Source organism: Mesoplodon densirostris, chromosome 5, assembly GCF_025265405.1.
Source record: "Mesoplodon densirostris isolate mMesDen1 chromosome 5, mMesDen1 primary haplotype, whole genome shotgun sequence".
Taxonomy (NCBI): domain Eukaryota; kingdom Metazoa; phylum Chordata; class Mammalia; order Artiodactyla; family Ziphiidae; genus Mesoplodon; species Mesoplodon densirostris.
The window spans coordinates 144,953,647-144,974,933 of record NC_082665.1 but is presented as its reverse complement, the minus strand read 5'-3'; the positions used below and the strand labels follow the sequence as shown (position 1 = coordinate 144,974,933).

The 21,287-nt window shown below is 37.7% G+C and overlaps 1 protein-coding gene across 3 annotated transcripts in view; it reads right to left on the bottom strand.

Moving 5' to 3' along the window:
• TFDP2 (transcription factor Dp-2) overlaps positions 1–21,287 on the bottom strand; it is a 175,004-nt gene that overhangs the window by 105,416 nt on the left and 48,301 nt on the right. For all 3 annotated transcript variants that reach the window (XM_060099580.1, XM_060099581.1, XM_060099582.1), the window contains exon 3: positions 16,505–16,571. In XM_060099580.1, the coding sequence (XP_059955563.1) occupies positions 16,505–16,571 (67 nt within the window). The remainder of the gene's footprint in view (positions 1–16,504; positions 16,572–21,287) is intronic.

Genomic DNA, 21,287 nt, shown 5'->3' with positions numbered 1-21,287 from the left:
ATGTTCTAAAAGATACCTGTAATTTGATGTATTTCCTCATTTTTCTATAAATGTCACATAGTTAAGAACATAGAACACATACAATTTTACTTAAATGTGAGGTTAAATTATAGCAAAACATACCTACATAAAATAATTATGTGTATTAAGCATTTTCTGTTTTCAAAATGTTTTTCTTCATAAGCAAAATATGACTACAAATTTAGCTATCATACACATACAAACACAATTTACTTTAAAATCACCTAGTGGGCTTCCCTGCTGGCACAGTGGTTGAGAATCTGCCTGCTAATGCAGGGGACACGGGTTCGAGCCCTGGTCTGGGAAGATCCCACATGCCGTGGAGCAACTAGGCCAGTGAGCCACAACTACTGAGCCTGCGCATCTGGAGCCTGTGCTCCACAACAAGAGAGGCCGCAATAGAGAGAGGCCCGCGCATCGCGATGAAGAGTGGCCCCCGCTTGCCACAACTAGAGAAAGCCCTCGTACAGAAACGAAGACCCAACACAGCCATAAATAAATAAATAAATAGATAGATAGATAGATAGACAGCCAAGCATTTGAAGCCCTTTAAAAAAAATCACCTAGTAATATACTTCTGTGTGTGAGCTACCTTTTTGCTATTTACAAACAATGCTATGATAAATATCTCTGTCTTTGTCTATATTAATTATGTCAAAATTTACTTCCTTAGGAGAGATACCTAGAGATAGAATTACAAGAGCCAATGTTTTTGCATTAAAATTAGCAAAAGATAAAATATTGCTATAACATGAGGACAGAGGTTTGAAAAAGCAACAAAATGGAGAGCCTATCCTCCTTTCTTCACTCGTCTTTTCTTTTAGAAGTGCTCCTTAGGCGGTAGAGTCCTTTCGTAAAGGAAAAATCTGTGGTTTGAAAGTCTAAGACGTGAGGCTTGATGATACCGCAGTACGAGACACATAGAAGGTACTGGAAAGTTTTCTGAATTGAGTGAAAAATCTTAGGCAGACAGGGCTTCCCTGGTGGCGCAGTGGTTGAGAGTCTGCCTGCCGATGCAGGGGACACGGGTTCGTACCCCGGTCTGGGAAGATCCTACATGCCGCGGAACAGCTGGGCCCGTGAGCCATGGCCGTTGAGCCTGCGCGTCTGGAGCCTGTGCTCCACAACAGGAGAGGCCACAACAGTGAGAGGCCCGCGTACCGCAAAAAAAAAAAAAAAAAAAAAAAAAATCTTAGGCAGAAAAGTCAGTCTGATTCTACCTTTTGCTTAATCCCCACTTCTTCTACATACCCTTAGAGTAGTAATTCTCCAAGTGTGGTCCAGGGCTAGCAATATCAGCTTCACCTAGGAACTTGTTAGAAATATGAATTCTCAGACCCCCACCCCAGACCTACTGAATCAGAAACTCTGGAGTCAATCTTTATGAGATGCCCTCCAGGTGATTCTGTTGCTTGCTAAAACTTAAGAACTACTGGACTAAAGCACTCTAAACCTCCAGGCGTACTAAGAAAACATCACCTTTATTAATCAGGGAATGGAAAAAAGATAAATAATTTTTAGAAACTATTATTCTAATAGCTACTTTGCTCATCTGAGAGACTGAGGGCCTTCGTGTTAGATAAATGTTTTCATCTTCTGTTCCACTTCTTTTAGATTTGTGATTTACATGTCTGCAGTGTCAGTCATGCTACTCGTCACACTTTAATGGGTCCCAAATGGACTCACTAAAGGGGATGTAAAGGATGTCACTGAAGAAAGGGATGACAAAACAGTTCCTAGCTTATTCTGAGATATGCAAAAAATTGGATTTAATTAGTTTCACAGGCAGAAAATGAAAGAAGTAATTTGTATTACCAGTAAATCCTGATAGCAATTTCCTTTTACTTCAAAATACAGCTTGTAATTAAATATATTCAGGCTGGTCTTTTTCAATAATTTAACCAGCAACTTGCAGACATTTTCTACATAATTGATACAATGATAAGGAAAGGCTCAAATATCAATGGAACAATGAAGGAAGTAAAGGAGAAGGGAATTAATATTTTATTGAGCACCCACTACATGCTAAGTATTATGCATAAAGCTTTACACATGAGAGTTAAATGAGAAAATATAATCCCTCCAAGGTAGGTATTACAATCACCAAAGCACATATGTGAAAATCAGACAGAGAGATTTAGTATATTTTCGATGTTATCAATTGTAGATCTAATAAGTAGCAAAGTTGAAATCTGAAGCTCTGCTTCAGTGATTCCAAAACCTGAGCCTTTTCAAATATATCAAACTTACTTTACAACATGAAGCAAAATACAATGTGTTTTCATTAGAATGAATAAGAAACTCCTAAAGAAATAGTTAGTAAAATTTTAGCAACTTTTAATAGTTTTCCTATTTAGTATTTTTTAAAGACACAGCTACCATTTTTATTTACTATGTAATTTATAAAGAAGAGGAGAAACCAGCTGAAATTCAGAAGAGGCAATTTAATCTTTCCTAAATAACATTTGCAATTTAAATTGCCAAAACACTGTGTTGGCAACAAAGCTGTTAAACAACTTTAAGGCATGATTTTTGATATTTTGCTTTTAGATTTGGCAACTCATGCAAATTTTATGTTGGTCATAAACAAGATAAATTTAAATGAGGAAATTCAAAAAAAGAAAACATTTAAGAAGTTGATTTTAGAACTAAATTCCAATTGACAATCAAAATTATCTTCTTCCCTTAGTGCTGTGGGTTTGAAATTAACCAGTACCAATAGTTGTTACCAACAGTAAGCAAGATGGCTAGCTAAGTTAAAGGTGTGGAAAAGTTTTCTTCTAGAAGACAGTGAGCCATATAGGAATAGGAAATAAAAACAGGCAATTAGATCAACTCCATTTTCCAACTACCTAGCAAATAAGAAATCACATAAAGAAGGACCTTTTAACATTAACAGTATTCTACTCTGCCAACTAAGTTACAAGCTGATTCACTGAAAATGAACTTTGAAATACTACAGAAACAAGAGTGCAGATATCTTTTCCTCCAAAAAGAATAATATCCATTTATCATCCTTTCATAAGAAATAGTGACTAGTTACTTCAAGATATTAAAAATAGGTGTCATCATGCCACACTCTATAATAAAGCAATTTATATTAATTATCAGAATAGAGAATAAAAATGTATATTAAAAAATGGGGAGGGCTTCCCTGGTGGCACAGTGGTTGGGAGTCCGTCTGCCGATGCAGGGGACACGGGTTCGTGTCCCGGTCCGGGAGGATCCCACATGCCGCAGAGCGGCTGGGCCCGTGAGCCATGGCTGTTGAGCCTGCGCATCTGGAACCTGTGCTCCGTGACGGGGGAGGCCACAACAGTGAGAGGCCCGCATACCGCAAAAAAAAAAAAAAAAAAAAAAAAAATGGGGAAAAAAACTCATTTTATTTGGTCTCAGGTACAACATACTGTGTCATCAAAATTATTTATAAATCTACAACATGCAATCAAAACACAGAACAAAGTTATGTAATTCTACCTAACCACAACATACATTGCAAAAGCAGTTAACAGGAAGATAAAAGATGAGTAAGCACAGTCTATTTAAAAACATTTTAATTTTTCCTTTATTTTTTGTTTTAAATCAGGAACTTAACTTTTATTTCTAAAAGATAATTCTTATTTAATTTTAGTATTTAATTATGTAGTATGGTAAACTAACATGATTATTTAAATAAAACTTATCTTGTAGATAAACACAAAAGAAAAAAAGATCAGAAAAATACAAAAGAGAAGAAGATCAGATGGCATGGGTCCTACAGGAAAAGCAAGCTACTGGATTGAACAGGTCGATAAAACTACTTGTGGAATGGGTTAGTCTATTATCAGATCATTAAGATATTTTTTAATATCCTGAAAACAAATTCAGATTCAAAAGGCAAAGCCAGAACCATTCACTGTAGTTATTAAAATACAATCTCTCAGTAAGCCTCACACAGCAAGAGAGGCCAAACTTACCCTAACATGACCTCAGATTTAGAAGCCTGCCAGAGAATTTTCATAGAAATAGCAACCAAATGTCGCTTATACCTACTGTTCAAAGAAATATAAAACAAAGCTTACTAGATATTTGAGGACTTAAATTTGTTAAGTAATATTTTTTTTAAAATGGGGCAAACGTTAGCAGCCTTTTTAATGAAACATATAACTCCAAAATATACAAGCTACTCTCTTTTTAAGATTTTGAGGACTGAAATAATCTCTAACACCAGTTCTTTACCCTTTCACCTTTCCAGCTCCTTTTAAACTTTTTCTCATCAAGAAAGGTAAGTTCTCACATTCCCTTCTTAGCAGACATGCATTCATATGGCCCCTATAAGGAGCCATTCCAGCAACGCTTTTGGGAAAACTCTGAATTCCTTCTCTTCCTACTGCCTTACCCACAAGATGCTTTCTTTTATTTCTGTTTCCAGGCTGTGAAGATCTTTTTAAAAAACATTACAAAACCTGAACAATTGGTTCCACTATAAACATATGTACTCTGTCTAACCTCAACTGGTTCCCTGCTGTTACACAGGGATTCCAGAATCATCTCTAGATTATAAGGGATTAAAAATAGTACAAAACAGGCTCTAATCAACAATATTCTCCAAATGGAGAACTCATAAGTTCCTCTCAAAATTAAGTGGTGTTAGGCTTCCCTGGTGGCGCACCGGTTAAGAATCCACCTGCCAATGCAGGGGACACAGGTTCAAGCTCTGGTCCGGGAAGATCCCACATGCCACAGAGCAACTAAGCCCATGTGCCACAACTACTGAGCCTGTGCGCCACAACTACTGAGCTCACGTGCCACAACTACTGAAGCTTGCGCGACTAGAGCCCGTGCTCTGCAACAAGGGAAGCCACCACAATAAGAAGCCCACGCACCGCAACAAAGAGTAGTCCCCACTTGCCACAACTAGATAAAGCCCACCACGCACAGCAACGAAGACCCAACGCAGCCCAAAAAAATAATTAATTAATTAATTTTTAAAAAAATTAAATGCTGTTTATGCAAGGAATCCAAAGTTTTTGTGACATGTAAAAATCAATCAATGTAGCTCACCATATTCATGGGCTAAAATTACTCCCACCATATATAATCACTGCAACAGGTGCAGAAAAAAAACATTTACCAAAATCCACCATTCATTATCAAAACACTCAGAAAACTTAGAAGGGAAACTTACTCAACCAGATGCTGGGTGGCTATGAAAACTCTACCAGCTAACATCATACCTAATAATAAAAGACTTAATACTTTCCTCCTAAGATCAGGAACAAGGCAAGGATTTCTGTTCTCTCCATTTCTACTCAACCTTGAACTGGAAGTCCTAATCAGTGACATTAGGAAAGAAAAAGAAATACAAATTGGAAAGGAAAAGTTAAACTTTTTATTTACAGATGACGTGAGAGTATATAAGGAAAATCCTAAAAAATCTACAAAAGAATTACTAGAAATAAGTTTCACAAGGGAGCAGGCTACAAAAAATACAAAAACCAACTGTGTGTCTACATACTTACAAAGAACAACTGGATATTGAAATTAAAAATACCATTTACAGGGACTTCCCCGGCAGTCCAGTGGTTAAGACTCCATACTTCCACTGCAGGGGGCACAGGTTTGCTCCCTGGTTAGGGAACTAAGACCCCACATCCCACATGCCATGCAGCATGGCCAAAAAAAGAAAAAAGAAGAAAAAAAGACACCACCAATAACAAAAATATCATTTACAAAAAAAAGAAATCCTGAACTAATACATGATTATAGCAAGGTTGCAGGATACGAGGTTAATAAATAAAAGTCAACTGCTTTCTTATATACCAACAATAAATAATTGGAGTTTGAAACTAAGAACACAAGGCCATCTACATTAGCACCAAAAAATGAAATACTTAAGGATATATCCAATAAATATGTATAAGATCTATATGTGGAAAATGACCAAATTGTGATGAAAGAAATCAGAGATCTAATTAATGGAGAGAGAAGTCCACATTTATGCACAGAAGAATTAATATTGTTAAGATGTCAGTTATTCCCACTGATGTACAGAGTCAATGCAATCTCAATCAAAATCCCAGCAAGTTATTTTGTAGATATCAACAAACTGACTCTAAAGTTTACACGGAGAGGCAAAAGACCCAGAATAGCCAACGCAATATTGAAGAAGAAAAGTTGGAGGACTGATACCACCCAACCTCAAGACTCACAGTCATCAAGGCAGTGTGGTATCAGCAAAAAAAACAAGGAAATAGATCAGTGGAATAGAATAGAGAGCCCAGAAAAAGACTTACACAAATACTTTCAACTAGACTTTGACAAAGGAGCAAAGGCAATTCAATGGAGAAAGGACAGTCTTTTCAACAAATGAGGATGGACCAACCAGACATCCACATGCAGGAAAAAAAAAAAAAAAAAAGAATTAGACACACACTTTACACCTGTCACAAAATTAACTCAAAATGGAGCACAGACCTAAATGTGAACTGTAAAACTCCTAGAAGAAAAATAAGAGAAAAATCTAACTGACCTTCAGTGTGGTAATGACTTTATAGATACAACCCAAAAAGTGTGATCCATGAAAAATAAAATGAGGCTTTAATGTTGAACTTCATTAAGATTAAAACTTCTCTGTGAAAGACACTGTTTCTCTAACTACCAGATAAGGAATGTCAAGTCTTTGTGTATCCTTACAAGAAACATGATACCTGTGTTTGTTTGTTTGTTTTGCGGTATGCGGGCCTCTCACTGCCGTGGCCTCTCCCGTTGCGGAGCACAGGCTCCGAACGCGCAGGCCGAGCGGCCATGGCTCACAGGCCCAGCCGCTCCGCGGCATGTGGGATCCTCCCGGACCGGGGCACGAACCCGTGTCCCCTGCATCGGCAGGTGGACTCCCAACCACTGCGCCACCAGGGAAGCCCCCTGTGTTTGTTATGTCTCTTCTTTTTAAACACATGGTTATTCGGCACATTGTTCTGCACTTTTCTTTTGTTAACTTAATAATGTGTCTTTGTAGATCATTCCATACTTGTACATAGCTTTCTCACTCCCAATTGTACATCTGCATAGTACTCCATTATATGTATTGAACATAATTTATTTAGCCAGATCTTACTGATGGATTTACACTGTTGCCAATATTTTGCTATTAATTGGGACCGCTTGGTCAAAGGAAATGTGAATGTTAAATTAATAAATCCTGTGAAATTGCTTCCCATAAAGGTTATGCTCCCACCAGCAGTATAAGAGAGCACATTATCCAACACCCTTGACAACAGTGTTTTATCAAACTTCTTAATACTCGCCAGCCTTATAGAGTGAAAAATGGTACTCAAGTGTAATTTTAAATTACGTATGGTTTGTGAATGAGGTAGAGTGCCTTTTTATCTGTGTTAAGAACCATTAATATTTTTCTGTGAACTGTTTATTCATAAGTTTTGCCCATTTCCTAAAAACTGGATTGTTGGGTAGATTGTTCCTTTCATCACAATACAGTATTTCCCTTTGTCCCTTTAATAGCTTGAGGCTGTTAGTATATTTATTTAGTATCAATATTGTTTTGCTCATGGTACATCTTTGGCCATTTTTTTGTTTTTAATCTTCCTTAGATTCAAGACTTGTGAATATATTTTTCGTTCCAAAACAACTTTCTCGGTGTTCCAACTGTATCCTCTTGAGAGTTCCATTCTTCTTTCTTCCCGTCATGCTCTCTCTTACCTTTCCATTAGTTCTGCCTCCATAGGAGGAATCTGATTATCCAGGGATATTCCCTCTTTTGAGTTGCTGCATTCCTTTTAGTAGGTTGTCAGTTCCATAGCTGTAGGCTACTGCAATCTCTTGGACAGTGCAGAACTGGCAGTGAGTAAAAGATACACATACTTTCAATCTGATGTGCAAGCAGTGAAGGAGCTGGCAAGGTGGTACTGCTAGCTCTGCTGAGGACACAAAGGAGCAAGAGGAAGATACACGGCAGGGCTCATCTACCTGCAGGGACACAAGCAATTCAGCCCACAGCAGCTGCCCGAGAAACGCATACACCTTACAGGCAAATATGGCCTCTTTCACATGCCAGAACCACCCAAAGATATAGCCCAAGAAACAGCATGTACCTCTCAGATAATGAAGGAATCCCTGATCTTCAACAAAGGTTCTGCTGGGATTTCAACACTAGAGATAATGAAGCCCTGAGTTACAGTATCTTTTTCTTTCATTTAAAAAAATAATACAGGGCTTCCCTGGTGGTGCAGTGGTTAAGAATCTGTTTGCCAATGCAGGGGACATGGGTTCGATCACTGGTCTGGGAAGATCCCACATGCTGCGGAGCAACTAAGCCCATGTGCCACAACTACTGAGCCTGCGCTCTGGAGCCCGTGAGCCACAACTACTGAGCCCACGAGCCACAACTACTGAACCCGAGAGCCACAACTACTGAACCCAAGAGCCACAACTACTGAAGCCCACACATCTAGAGCCCATGCTCCACAATAAGAGAAGCCACCACAATGAGAAGCCCACACACCGCCACGAAGAGTAGCCCCCGCTCGCCGCAACTAGAGAAAGCCCAAGCGCAGCAACGAAGACCCAACACAGCCAAAAATGAATAAATAAATAAATTTATAATAAAGTAAAAAAAAAAATACACAATTACATGATTTATGACAAGGATATATGAATGCTCAACTGCTTCCAAATCCCCTGCTACTCGTCTGGTTATGGCAGAATAAAATCATCTTCAGGCTTGTTCTTATTTTAATTAATTGTGTAACTTTTAGACCTCCAACTCTTAGATAGATGCCCTAAGACAAAAGGCTCAGAAACCTTCCTCACTGAATACCTTAACACTTTGTTTGAAAAAGCATTCAAGGCAAGTTCCTTCTTTATACATTTCTCAAAGGTTAGATAAATAAATATTTGCATTAAAAGTCTGGAAATGCTATGGCAAATCAAGCTCTTGCAGTTCAGTATTTAGTTAGTATGCAAAAGGGAAGGGAGGGGAGGGATAAATTAGGAGTTTGGGATTAGCAGATACAAACTACTATATATAAAATAGATAAACAACAAGGTCCTACTGTATAGCACTGGAAACTATATTCAATATCTTGTAATAACCTATAATGGAAAATAATATGAAAAAGAATACATTTATATGTATAACTGAATCACTTTGATGTACACCAGAAACTAACACAATGTTGTAAATTAACTATATTTCAATAAAAATAAACTTTTAAAAATTTACTGAATATATATAACTGCATGAGATGCCAAGCTAGACTCTAAAGACAAAAATATGTAAAAAGACCCTGGGCTTCCCTGGTGGTACAATCGTTAAGAATCCGTCTGCCAGTGCAGGGAACACGGGTTCGAGCCCTAGTCCAAGAAGATCCCACATGCTGCGGAGCAACTAAGCCCATGAGCCACAACTGCTGAGCCCACATGCTGCAACTACTGAAGCATGTGCGCCTAGAGCCTGTGCTCAGCAACAAGAGTCCATGCTCACCACAACGAAGAGAATCCCCCGCTCGCCACAACTAGAGAAAGCCCGCACACAGCAACGAGTACCCAATGCAGCCAAAAATAAAATAAATAAAACATAAATAAATTTATATATATATATATAAAAAGACCCTGCCCTTAAAGAGCTCAGAGTCTAGTAAAAAAAAGAAAGGACAATCTTATAAAGAAACACAATATAATGTGATAAGGACAATCACAAAGTATGTACAGGGTCCAAAGGTTAACACAAAGGACGCTCAGTAACAAGGAGGTACAGAGGAATTCGTGCTCAGCTAGATTTTAAAGCATAAATAGGAATTTGCCCAGTGGCCAAGGGAATTATAGGTAGAAGGAAAGACACACAGTCTTTCAACAAAGTTCCAGTTTGGGACAGCTACTATGGAATAGTTACTTTGAAATATCTATTCTACAGAAACAGTGATGAATAACATAAAAAAGTCTCTGACTTCATGGAGTCAGGTGGGGACCAATAAGTAAAACAGTAAAATTAAAGTCCAGTGTGATAAATACTGCAATTGGGATAAGCAGAGAGTATTAGAGGCTTATGGGCCAAGTGGGTATAAGACCTAAACTTAGATGCTAGGAATGAACAGAAATTAGCCAGGTGAAATGTATATCTATCAGGAGTAAAGTGAGGTTGCTGTCAGAGAGGTATGGCATTATAGGTACAGAGAAGAGAGAGAGAGAGAAAGAGAGAGAGAGAGAGAGAGAGAGAGAGAGAGAGAGAGAGAGAGAGAGAGAGGGAGAGAGGGAGAGAGAGAGGGAGGGAGAGAGAGAGGAGGGCAGGGAGAAGAGGGACAGACAGAGGGAATGTAGTTCAGTGTGGCATAAGCATAAATGTCTGAGATAAGGCTAAAGATGAAAGCAAGAACCATATCATGAAGGATCTTTTAAACTGGAGTTTGGACTTTATCTTGAGGGCAATAAGGAACAAAAAATGTTTTTTTAACTTGGGAAGACTTGTTCAGATTTGTGTTTGAGAAAAAGTATGTAGCTATAGTACAGTGAATGAAACAGAAAGAAATAAAATCTCAAAGCAAGTAAAATAGCTACAGTAATCCAGGAAATAGTTTATAGTAGTCTGAACTAAGATAATAGCAATGGAATAGAGAAAGTGGGTGGGGAGAACTGAGATATTTAGCTGGAATCAACAAGTCTTGTAAGTGATTTGACTGGGAGTAGAGAGGTCAAAAAAGGAGTCAAAGATGATGCTTCAGTTTCTGGTTTGGGCAGAGGGTGAAAGGTACTACTGTACTATCCAGTGAGATAAAGAAAAGGGAAAAGTAGGTTTTGAGAGGGTGAAATAATCACTTTAATTATGGACAGATTGAGTCTGAGATGCATGTAAGTAATTCAAATGAAGGCGTCCCATAAGCAGTTAAATGTACAAAAACTCAAGGGGCTTCCCTGGTGGCGCAGTGGTTGAGAATCTGCCTGCTGATGCAGGGAACACAGGTTCGAGCCCTGGTCTGGGAGGATCCCACGTGCCGCGGAGCAACTAGGCCCGTGAGCCACAACTACTGAGCCTGCGCGTCTGGAGCCTGTGCTCCGCAACAAGAGAGGCTGCGATAGTGAGAGGCCCGCGCACCACGATGAAGAGTGGCCCCCACTCGCCACAACTAGAGAAAGCCCTCGCACAGAAACGAAGACGCAACACAGCAAAAATAAATAAATTAATAAAAACTCCTACCCCCAACATCTTCTTTAAAAAAAAAAAATATATAATATATATATATATATACAAAAACTCAAGACAAAGGTTTGGGCCGGAGGTACAGATTTGAGAATCAACCATATACAAAGTAAAAGCAGTGAGAATAGATGAAATTGCCTAGGGAAAATGTACAAGGTGAGGAAAAAAAACTAAGACAAAAACCCCATGGAACACTAACATTTAGAAGACAAACAAAAGAAGAGCTAGGAGAGTAGACTGAAGGGAATGGCCAAAAAGAAGATGAAAATATTAACAAGAGGAAAAGGAGTAAGCACTTAATGAATGCTTACTATGTGCTAGGTGTCGCACTAAGTGATTTACACGCACTACCTCATTTAATCCTTACATACCCTATGAGCAATTTACCATTATTATCTGCATCGTTACAAATCTGGACATTTTGGCCTAGAGAGATCACCTTGCTCAGATTTACACATTTGGTGGAGTATAAGGAGTGCAACCAAGATTACACCCTCATCCTCCAGAGCCCCTGTTCTTAACCGCTACACTGTACTGCTTCCTCTAAGACTTAAAAAGTGTGGTATCACAGACACAAAGAAAAACAGTGATTCAAAAAGGAAGACACCACCCCAGTAACGATGAGCTCGCTTAGCACCAAGACCTTGATTTCTAACAACATTCTCTATAAAAAGGAATCAGGACTCTTTTGGAAAATGGCTGATCTGAGGAATGGGCAGGAAATATGTCAAAGGGACACAGAAAAGCAACTGAATGCTACCAATGGCCATAGTCCTAACGATTTGAGCAAAAAAGCTGAAGTAGTATTGGACTATGACCCAGACTATACACTAAATATCCATGAGTCCATACTGGTATAAAGAAAGAATTAGAGGGAAGAGATATGGGAACATATGTGTACGTATAACTGATTCACTGTGTTATAAAGCAGAAACTAACACACCATTGTAAAGCAATTATACTCCAATAAAGATGTAAAAAAAAAAAAGAAAAAAAAAGAATTAACTAACTAAATAAATAAATAAATGGAGGAGAAGAGACAAATCTAGGGTGGAAGAATTCCAAACAAATCATGTAGATACTCAAAGAAGTGGAGCAAACTCTCCACTCAAGTGTGGGCTCCACATAATGACTTCCTTCCAAAGACTATGGTATGGAAAGGGGGAAGGGGTGGAGAGTGCCTTTACAGTAGAGAAACATGACAAACACTACATCAGCCAAGTGACCAAGTTTCACACCAATAATGATAAGTCATGTTGATACCCTTAATATGTTGTGATGAAAATGGCCCTTTATCTCTGTGGTCTTTCTCTCAAAAACCTATAACCCGAATCTAAGTATGAGAAAAACAATAAGAAAAATCCCAATTCAGGGACATTCTACAAAATACCTAACCAGTACACCTCAAAACTGTCAAGTTATTAAAAACATGGAAAGTCTGAGATACTGTCACAGCCAAAAGAAGTGAAGGATGCATGATCATGAAGTGTAATGTGGTATCCGGAATGCTCTCCTGGAACAGAAAAAGGACATTAGCTACAAACTAAGGAAGTCTGAATAAAGTATGAACTTCTATTCATTATAATGTATCAATACTGGCTCATTAATTATAAAATCTGTACTAGAATAATGTAGGATGTTAACAGTAGGGAAACCCAGTGAGGGGATTATGAGATCTCTCTGTACTATTTCTGTGATTTCTCTATAAACCTAAAGCTGTTCTAAAATTAAAAGGTTATTTTTAAATGGTGGGGGGCACATTAACTGTGCCAAAAGCTGATAAACCGAAAACAAAAAAAGACAAAATCAAGGGCAGTTTCAATGGATTAATGGAGTCAAAAGCCAGATGACATTGGGCAGAGAAGTGAATGAAAGCTGCGAATGGGACTGTAAGTGTATAGCTTCTTCCAAGAAGTCTGATAATGATGGGGAGAACAAATGAGGGCTGGAAGTAGAGACTAAGTTGAAGAAAATGTTTTTTGTTTAAATCAAGGTATAATTCACATACCCCAAAATTCACTGATTTCCAGTATATACACAAGGTTGTATAGCTACAACCACTATTTCCAGAATATTTTTATGACTTCAAAAAGAAATGGTAAAATTAAAGACCACTTAGACAAGTTGAATATGTTCATAAATAAGAAGACATAGCATTGTTAAGATGTCAATAAAACCGAAGTGATTTAGAGATCCAATGCAATCTCTATCAAAAATCTAACAGCCTGGGCTTCCCTGGTGGCGCAGTGGTTAAGAATCCGCCTGCCAATGCAGGGGACACGGGTCCGAGCCCTGGTCCAGGAAGATCCCACATGCCGCGGAGCAACTAAGCCCATGCTCCACAACTACTGAGCCTGTGCTCTAGAGCCCGTGAGCCACAACTACTGAAGCCCGTGTGCCACAACTACTGAAGCCCGCGCACCTAGAGCCTGTGCTCTGCAACAAGAGAAGCCACCACAATGAGAAGCCTGCGCCCCGCCACAAAGAGTAGCCCCCACTCACTGCAACTAGAGAAAGCACTGCGTGCAGCAGCGAAGACCCAATGCCGCCAAAAATTAATGAATAAATAAATAAGTAAAATTTTAAAAAAATCTGGGCTTCCCTGGTGGCACAGTGGTTGAGAGTCCGCCTGCCGATGCAGGGGACACGGGTTCGTGCCCCGGTCCGGGAAGATCCCACGTGCTGCAGAGTGGCTGGGCGCGTGAGCCATGGCCGCTGAGCCTGCACGTCCGGAGCCTATGCTCCTCAACAGGAGAGGCCACAACAGTGAGAGGCCCGCATACCACAATAAATACATAAATAAATAAAAAAAAATAAAATCTAACAGCTTTTCCCACAGAAATGGAAAATGTAATCTTCAAATTCATGCGGAATTGCAAGAGATCCTAAATAGTCAGAACAATCTCGAAGAAGAATAAAGTAGGATTCACACTTTTTGACTTTGAAACATACTACAAAATTACAGTAATTAAAACATTATGGTATTGACATATGGACAGACATATAGACCAATGGAATAGAATAAAAAGTCCAGAAATAAATCCTCACATATATGGCCAGCAGATTTTTGACAGGGGTACTAAGACCATTCAATGGTCAAAGGACAGTCTTTTCGACAAATGGTACTGGGAAAACTGGATATCCTTATGTCAGTTTGACCCTGACTTTGTATCATATACAAAAATTAACTCAAAATGGATCAAAGACCTAAACCTAAGAGCTAAAACTTTAAAATTCTCAGAAGAAAACATTGGGGAAAATTTTCATTACACTGGATTTGGCAACCATTAAATGGAAATGACACCAAAAGCACAGGCAATAGTAGAAAAAATAGATTAACTGGACTTCATCAAAACAAAGAAGTTTTGCACATCAAAGGATACTATCAAGAAAGCAAAAAGACAACTGATGAATGGGAGAAAATTTTTGCAAATCATTTCTCTCATAAGGAATTAATATCCAGAACATATAAAAACTTCTAGAACTCAACAACAAAAAACAAATAATCCAATTCAAAAATGGGTAAACGACTTGAGTAGACATTTCTTCAAAGAAGATATATGAATAGCAAATAAGCACATGAAAATACGCTCAATATTACTAGTCATTAGGGAAATGCAAATCAAAACCACAATAAGATATCACTTCACACCGATAACGATGGCTACAATAAGTTAAGTGTTGGCAAGAATGTGAAGAAACTGGAACCCTTGTGCACTGTTGATGGGAATGTAAAATGGTACAGCTGCTATAAAAATCGAAATGGCAATTTCTCAAAAAATTAAAAATAATTCTGTTATTTGACCCATATGACATATGACCCAGCAATTCCACTTCTAGGAATATATCCGAAAGAACTAAAAGCAGGGTCTCAAAAAGATATTTGTACTCCCAGTTCACAGCAGCATCACTCACAATAGCTAAAATATGGAAGCAACCCACGTGTCCACTGATGGATGAATGGATAAGCAAAATGTGGTACATACTTAAAATGGAATGGTATTCGGCCTTAAAAAGGAAGGGAATTCGGCCATATGCTACCACATGGGTGAAACTTGAGGACACTAAGCAAAATAAGCCAGTCACAAAAAGACAAATACTGTATAATTCTACTTATATGAGGTACGTAGAGTAGTGAAAATCACAGATACAGAAAGTAGAATGGTTCTTGCCAGAGGTTTAAAGGAGGAGGAGAAAATAGGGAATTGTTGTTTAATGGGTGTAGAATTTTAGTTTTGCAAGATGAAGAGTTACGGATATGAATGGTGGTGATGGTTGCACAATCTGAATGTACTTATTAAATGCCACCAAACTGTACACTTAAAAATGGTTAAAGTGGTAAACTTTATGTTATGTGTGTTTTATCACAATAAAAAAAATTGGGGAAAAAATGACAAGCATCAAGGTTTCAAGTATCTCTTTCATTGCTTCATAATACATTAAATTCTTAGAATACTTCTACAGACCATTTCTACTCTTAAGCTAGCAATTTTTATACTGAAATACAGATTTCTCTAGCCTTCTCTCCACCTTAGACATACATAGCCCACCTCAGGCATAAAGCCTTTGAGGAAGCTGATGTTTCTCTCATAGCTATCTGTATTGTAACAGCAGACAGTTTTGTTTTTACCTTTGTATATGTATAATGGAAAAATTTAAACATATACAAAGGAAGAGAGAAAAGAATAATGAAACCCCGTATAACCATCACCCAGCTTAAACCATTAACCAACTCACAGAGAATTCTGTTTTATCTATAATTCCACTCACTTTACTCTTCTTCCCTCACTGGATTATTCTGAAGCCAATCCCGAACAACATATAATTTCAACCATTAAGATTTCAGATGTTATTTCTACATACTAAAAGATACTGTTGAAAGATACATAGTGAAAGATACTGACAAGTGTCCTGCACAAATTCTTGTATGGATGGATCAGATTTCTGATATAAGCATTCCCCCAGTAAACCATCTATTACACAAAGGAATTACATATATATTCATTCGTTCTACTGTATTCCTTACAAGTTAAACCACTAGCAAATAGGGTCTCTCAAAACACACACACACACACACACACACTCTCTCTCTCTCTCTCTCTCTCTCTTTCCCCCCCTCCACCTCTCAGAGGTAACTGACTTTTATATGATAGAAGTTCTTTGGAATATGATAACACAGTAATATTATATAATTATTATACATAAAGTAATTCTTCATCTAACTGCTTATTTTATAAAACAAATGCAATAAAACTAGCTCAATGCAGAAAATGTTTATTCAACTGTCCTTACCTTTTGTTGGACTGAGATTCTGATCTATAAATCCTCTTAATTCTGCATTTGTAGAAGTCAAACCAACCTGAATAAAATAGTTTAAAAAATTATACATAGGATCTTAAACAATATGTGATCACTTAATAAGCTATTATTATTAACCTTCCACCAGAGGTCCATATCAAATATTATACATTGTCACATAAAGATGAGTTAATGATATCAACTATAGGAGCTGGATTAAAACATTGTCATTTTGCTTGAAATGGGAAAAATAATGCACTGTCCAGATCAAGATAAAAATTAATGAAGTAATGTTACTTATGAGCAGATGTGAGATCTATAGATTTTACTGACGGTTTTTTTGAAAGCAAGTAATCTGGCAACCATGAAGTTGCCAAAAGATATACCAAAATTCCACCCTCATTGCTGCCCTTAATTTTTACTGTTCACAATCACTGCATATAATGCTTTTAAACATTATGACATGTAATGGACCAAATAAAGACCATTAATACCACAACGCAGACATGAGGTCCACCGGCCTTGGGTTCATCCTGCAGTTCATCAAGCCCACTATGTGTATGGCTGTGGTCAAGTCACACAAGCTCTCTATACCTCGGTCTCCTCGTCCATAAATTAGAGGCCGCTGAAGGTGCTTACCAATTCAGGTTGTTAGAAAGATTAAGAAAAAGAATTCATGTAAAGCACAGGGCTTGGCACAAAGTGCTCAATCCATTTTAATGTTCATTACTGTTTGTAAGATACTTGAGGGACTACCTAAAGCAAGTGTGTTTATAAATTCTCCTTTAGACAATATATTTCTTTTAATGTGATGTCTACTGGACTACTTGGAATCATAAGCTGAATATGGTAGTATCATCAAGCGGAGTTTTAAAATTTCATTATAGATAGAGCCAGCAGGAAAAAACCCTCTATTTTTAAAAACTTGTCACAAAGCAAGTATTCAATAAATGGTTCTACTATTACTACTGTATTATTGTTTTAATCCTTGTAGATTTGTAACCTTGAAACATCCATGCTAATTTGGTACCCCAAACATCCTCTCAAAGTACTAACACACTGAAAGGATTTTTAGGCACACAGAGCTCTCTAAGTTTATATCTGTGTACTTGCTTTATGTTTTTAAACTATCCACTGCTTTAACACTGTATATTCTTCAAAACCACTTATTTGATACTTTATAATTTCATAATATAAGAACTAATTATTTCATTATTTGGGAATTCAGATGTTCTACTAATAGCTATTTCTTTTTTTCAAGAGATGCTACCAGAAATATTTCTACATATGGCTCACATCATAGGAAAGTAATTCTGATGCAAACCTATGTCTGGCATCTAATATTAAATTTTTATGGAAGCAGCTGAAGACAGAGGCATCTAAAACATAGCCTCTTAATTCTATGTAGATAATGGTGCAGATCCTTAATCCTGTCTAGCTTCTCGTAAGTATTCTATTAGAAGTAAAGTAAACCTTTTGCAACACAATTTCCAACAAAATACCACCGCATGGATTTCCAGGGTTGCTCACAAATACTAACATTAAGCGTTCAATTTGTAAATGCCGAGAGTTTACTGTGGCGTCACTAACATGCCTCTCCTTTTTAAGCTCTTCTACTACAAAAAAAGGGAAAGGCGAAATTTCTGTTGGTGCCCTGCTGTAAACAGAAAGCAAAGAAGGCAAAGACAGCCTTTAATATATTCCATGCTTAATACAATGTGATTATTTAATAGATGTGTTACAATAACTTCAAAAGTATCAGTTTATACCTTTTTGTTATTATACAAAGATAACGGCAAAAACCTCAACCAAAACCACATACTCACAGCCGAGAGTTCAGTTACTGGATTACTGTTACATTTAAACACCTGCTGTTACTGTTCAACGTTTGCTACTTCTAAGTGAAGTAGCAAACGCATTTGGAAACGTTTTAAGCAGCTGTACACCTGCACCTTAGTGAACAACAGGTTATACCCCAAAAAGATAAAAGTCAATTGTAAATCAATAGTGTGTGTAATTTTGGTCTCAAGGATGGAGGGGAGGTGTTTGTATTCAGAGCTTAAATAAATACTACTGAAATTTATTTAATTAAAACTTCAAAAATGTATTAATTTCTGCTTTCATAAACACTGCATAGCTTAAAGATTCAAAGAAAAAGTAGATTTGCAAGTAGAAAAAGTTGGGTAGGAAAGGCATTTAAAAATATTAGCTATTCTTTCTTTATTCTGTCTATTTAAAAAGGATCTTTCTATATAATGTTTCTCAGATCAAGAGAAAAAAGTAAACTAATTTTATGTAAAATTTTTCATCTAATAAGATCCTGAGAAAAGTTTTCTATCAGGGTATTCAAACACCGTGTTGCATACTGTAAGCAGTCACTAAATGTCTACTGAATAAAAAATATCCAAAGCCCAAATGTTAAGTCAAACGATATTCCCCAATAACAGCATTATAATTTCACTGATCTTTAACATTTCAGATTGATATAACTGAAAGATTCAAAGCGAGATGGTCTGTGGTCAAAGTTCAGCTCTACCATTCATTCACAAGCAAGGGGTTCTTGGAACAGTCACTGCAAAATGAGGATGACCATACACATGTGTACAACAAACTCAGACAGCTCTTTAGACCAAATTAAATAATTATGTGAACATGTTTGTTAATGGCAAAGCAATATTCAAGTTTGGGTCGTTAATTCAAAGGGCAATGGCTTTACTACTTCAACACTGACCTAGACAATTCATAAGAGAGAGACAAATGACTGATAAACACAGAGAATACCAATGTGACCTAACTAGCAATTAGAGAAATGTAGTAAATTACATACCATTTTTTTGCTGATTAGATTGACCAAGATGAGAAAGAAAATAAAGGGAAATGGCACTCTCATACACCACTGGTGAATACGTAAATTGGTGTAATCTTTCTGAAATGCAATTTAGCAATATGAATCAAGAGTCCAAAAAGTACATACTCTTTGGGCCAGTAATTTCATAAGACTTTTGTTTCATGGAAATAATCCAATGAGTAAACAAAAATAAACAAAAAGTTAAAAAAAGAGAAAAAATGGAAATAGCGGCTAATAGTAGGAAACTAGTGTAATGCCCATAGAATAGATAACATAAAAGAGCCATTTAAAACGTTATAGAGTTATCAAGACAAGAAAAGGTTTCCATCATAGAGACTAAGCTAAATAGTAGGTTACAAAACAGTCTGGCCTCATTTTTATTAAAAAAAATATATACATAGATTTTGGTATATATGTATATACCAGATGTGTTCTTAGGCAGAATTTTGCTGATAATCTCTAGGCTAGTTTCTTTTCTTTATCTGTACTTTCTGTTTTTTCTGTAATGAGTATTATGGCTTACATATTGTTAAAAGATTCTTTGACAAGGCAAAAAATTACACCTCAAATTATCTTTCAAATTCTTTATTGCATACTAAGTGAACTTAAGTGAGAACACATCTCCATTTTTGGTCTAGAAGAGTATCACTGGATACTAGATACTACCTGATAACAATTTTATCCCAGATACAATGAATATATGCCAGCTCTGCAGAACTTCCTTTTGCAAAATGAAACATCCCACATTCCATGCAGTTCTGGTAGGGCTGTTCATCTTAGAGCCTCAAATGTGCTATGACAATAGGAGTGGACCCATGCGTGACACACAGTGAAGCAGCAAACCCATTATGGTACCCTACTTCCTTCTCTACTTGTCTAAGCGTGTGGGCCAAGCAGAGTCAACCAAAGCTCCTCCATGGAATTTGAAATATAAATGCTAAAAAAGAAAAGTTCCCTCTCTTCCTCTGAGATAAGCATTATGAAGCCAATGTAGGCTATTATGCCACCATATAGAGCCAAGAGTTGGAAAAAGGGGGGCAGAGCCCTGACGCCCATCATTTTATTTCCCTGAACCCGGTTGTATTTGAAGCCAGAGTACTCCAGACTTTTCAGTCATGCCAATCAACACATTCCACGTTTTGCCTTAAGTGATTCTGAATAGGGTTTTCTAACACCTGCAACCATAAGAGACCTAGGATGGCATGGCTGAGGCAAAACTAACATTTCACAAAAAACTGTTCTCATAAGAGAAATGCAAAATGAGAAACAGAAACTGAAGATGCAACTATTTGAACATATGTTTAATAATGCTTCCATAGGGCTTCCCTGGTGGCACAGTGGTGGAGAGTCCGCCTGCCGATGCAAGGGACACGGGTTCGAGCCCCGGTCCGGGAAGATCTCACATGCCGCGGAGCGGCTGGGCCCGTGAGCCATGGCCGCTGAGCCTGCGCGTCCGGAGCCTGTGCTCCGCAACGGGAGAGGCCACAACAGTGAGAGGCCCATGTACTGCAAAAAAAAAAAAAAGGCTTCCATAAAACCTGGGAAATCTCTTCTATATGTAAGAGTCACTTTTCAGCGGCCTGTGACACAATTATCACCCCCCCCTTCCTGAAACACTGTCTTCACTTGGCGTCCACATCATCAGGGTAACGTTCTTTCCTTCCTTGTCCATTCCTTCAGTGTCCTTTGCTGCCTCTCCTCCTCCCCAACTGTTGGAGATTCCCTGCGTTCAGACCTTGGTCCTTACGTATTCTCTAGCCACGCATGAACTATATAATCTCATGGAATCATACTGCTTTAAAATAATCAATCTAATATGAAATGACTCCAAAATTTTTATATCCAGCCCCAAGCTTTCCCCTGAGCTCCAGAGTCATTATTAATCATTATATTAACTGCCTGGTCAATATCTCCACCTGGATGTTTTCA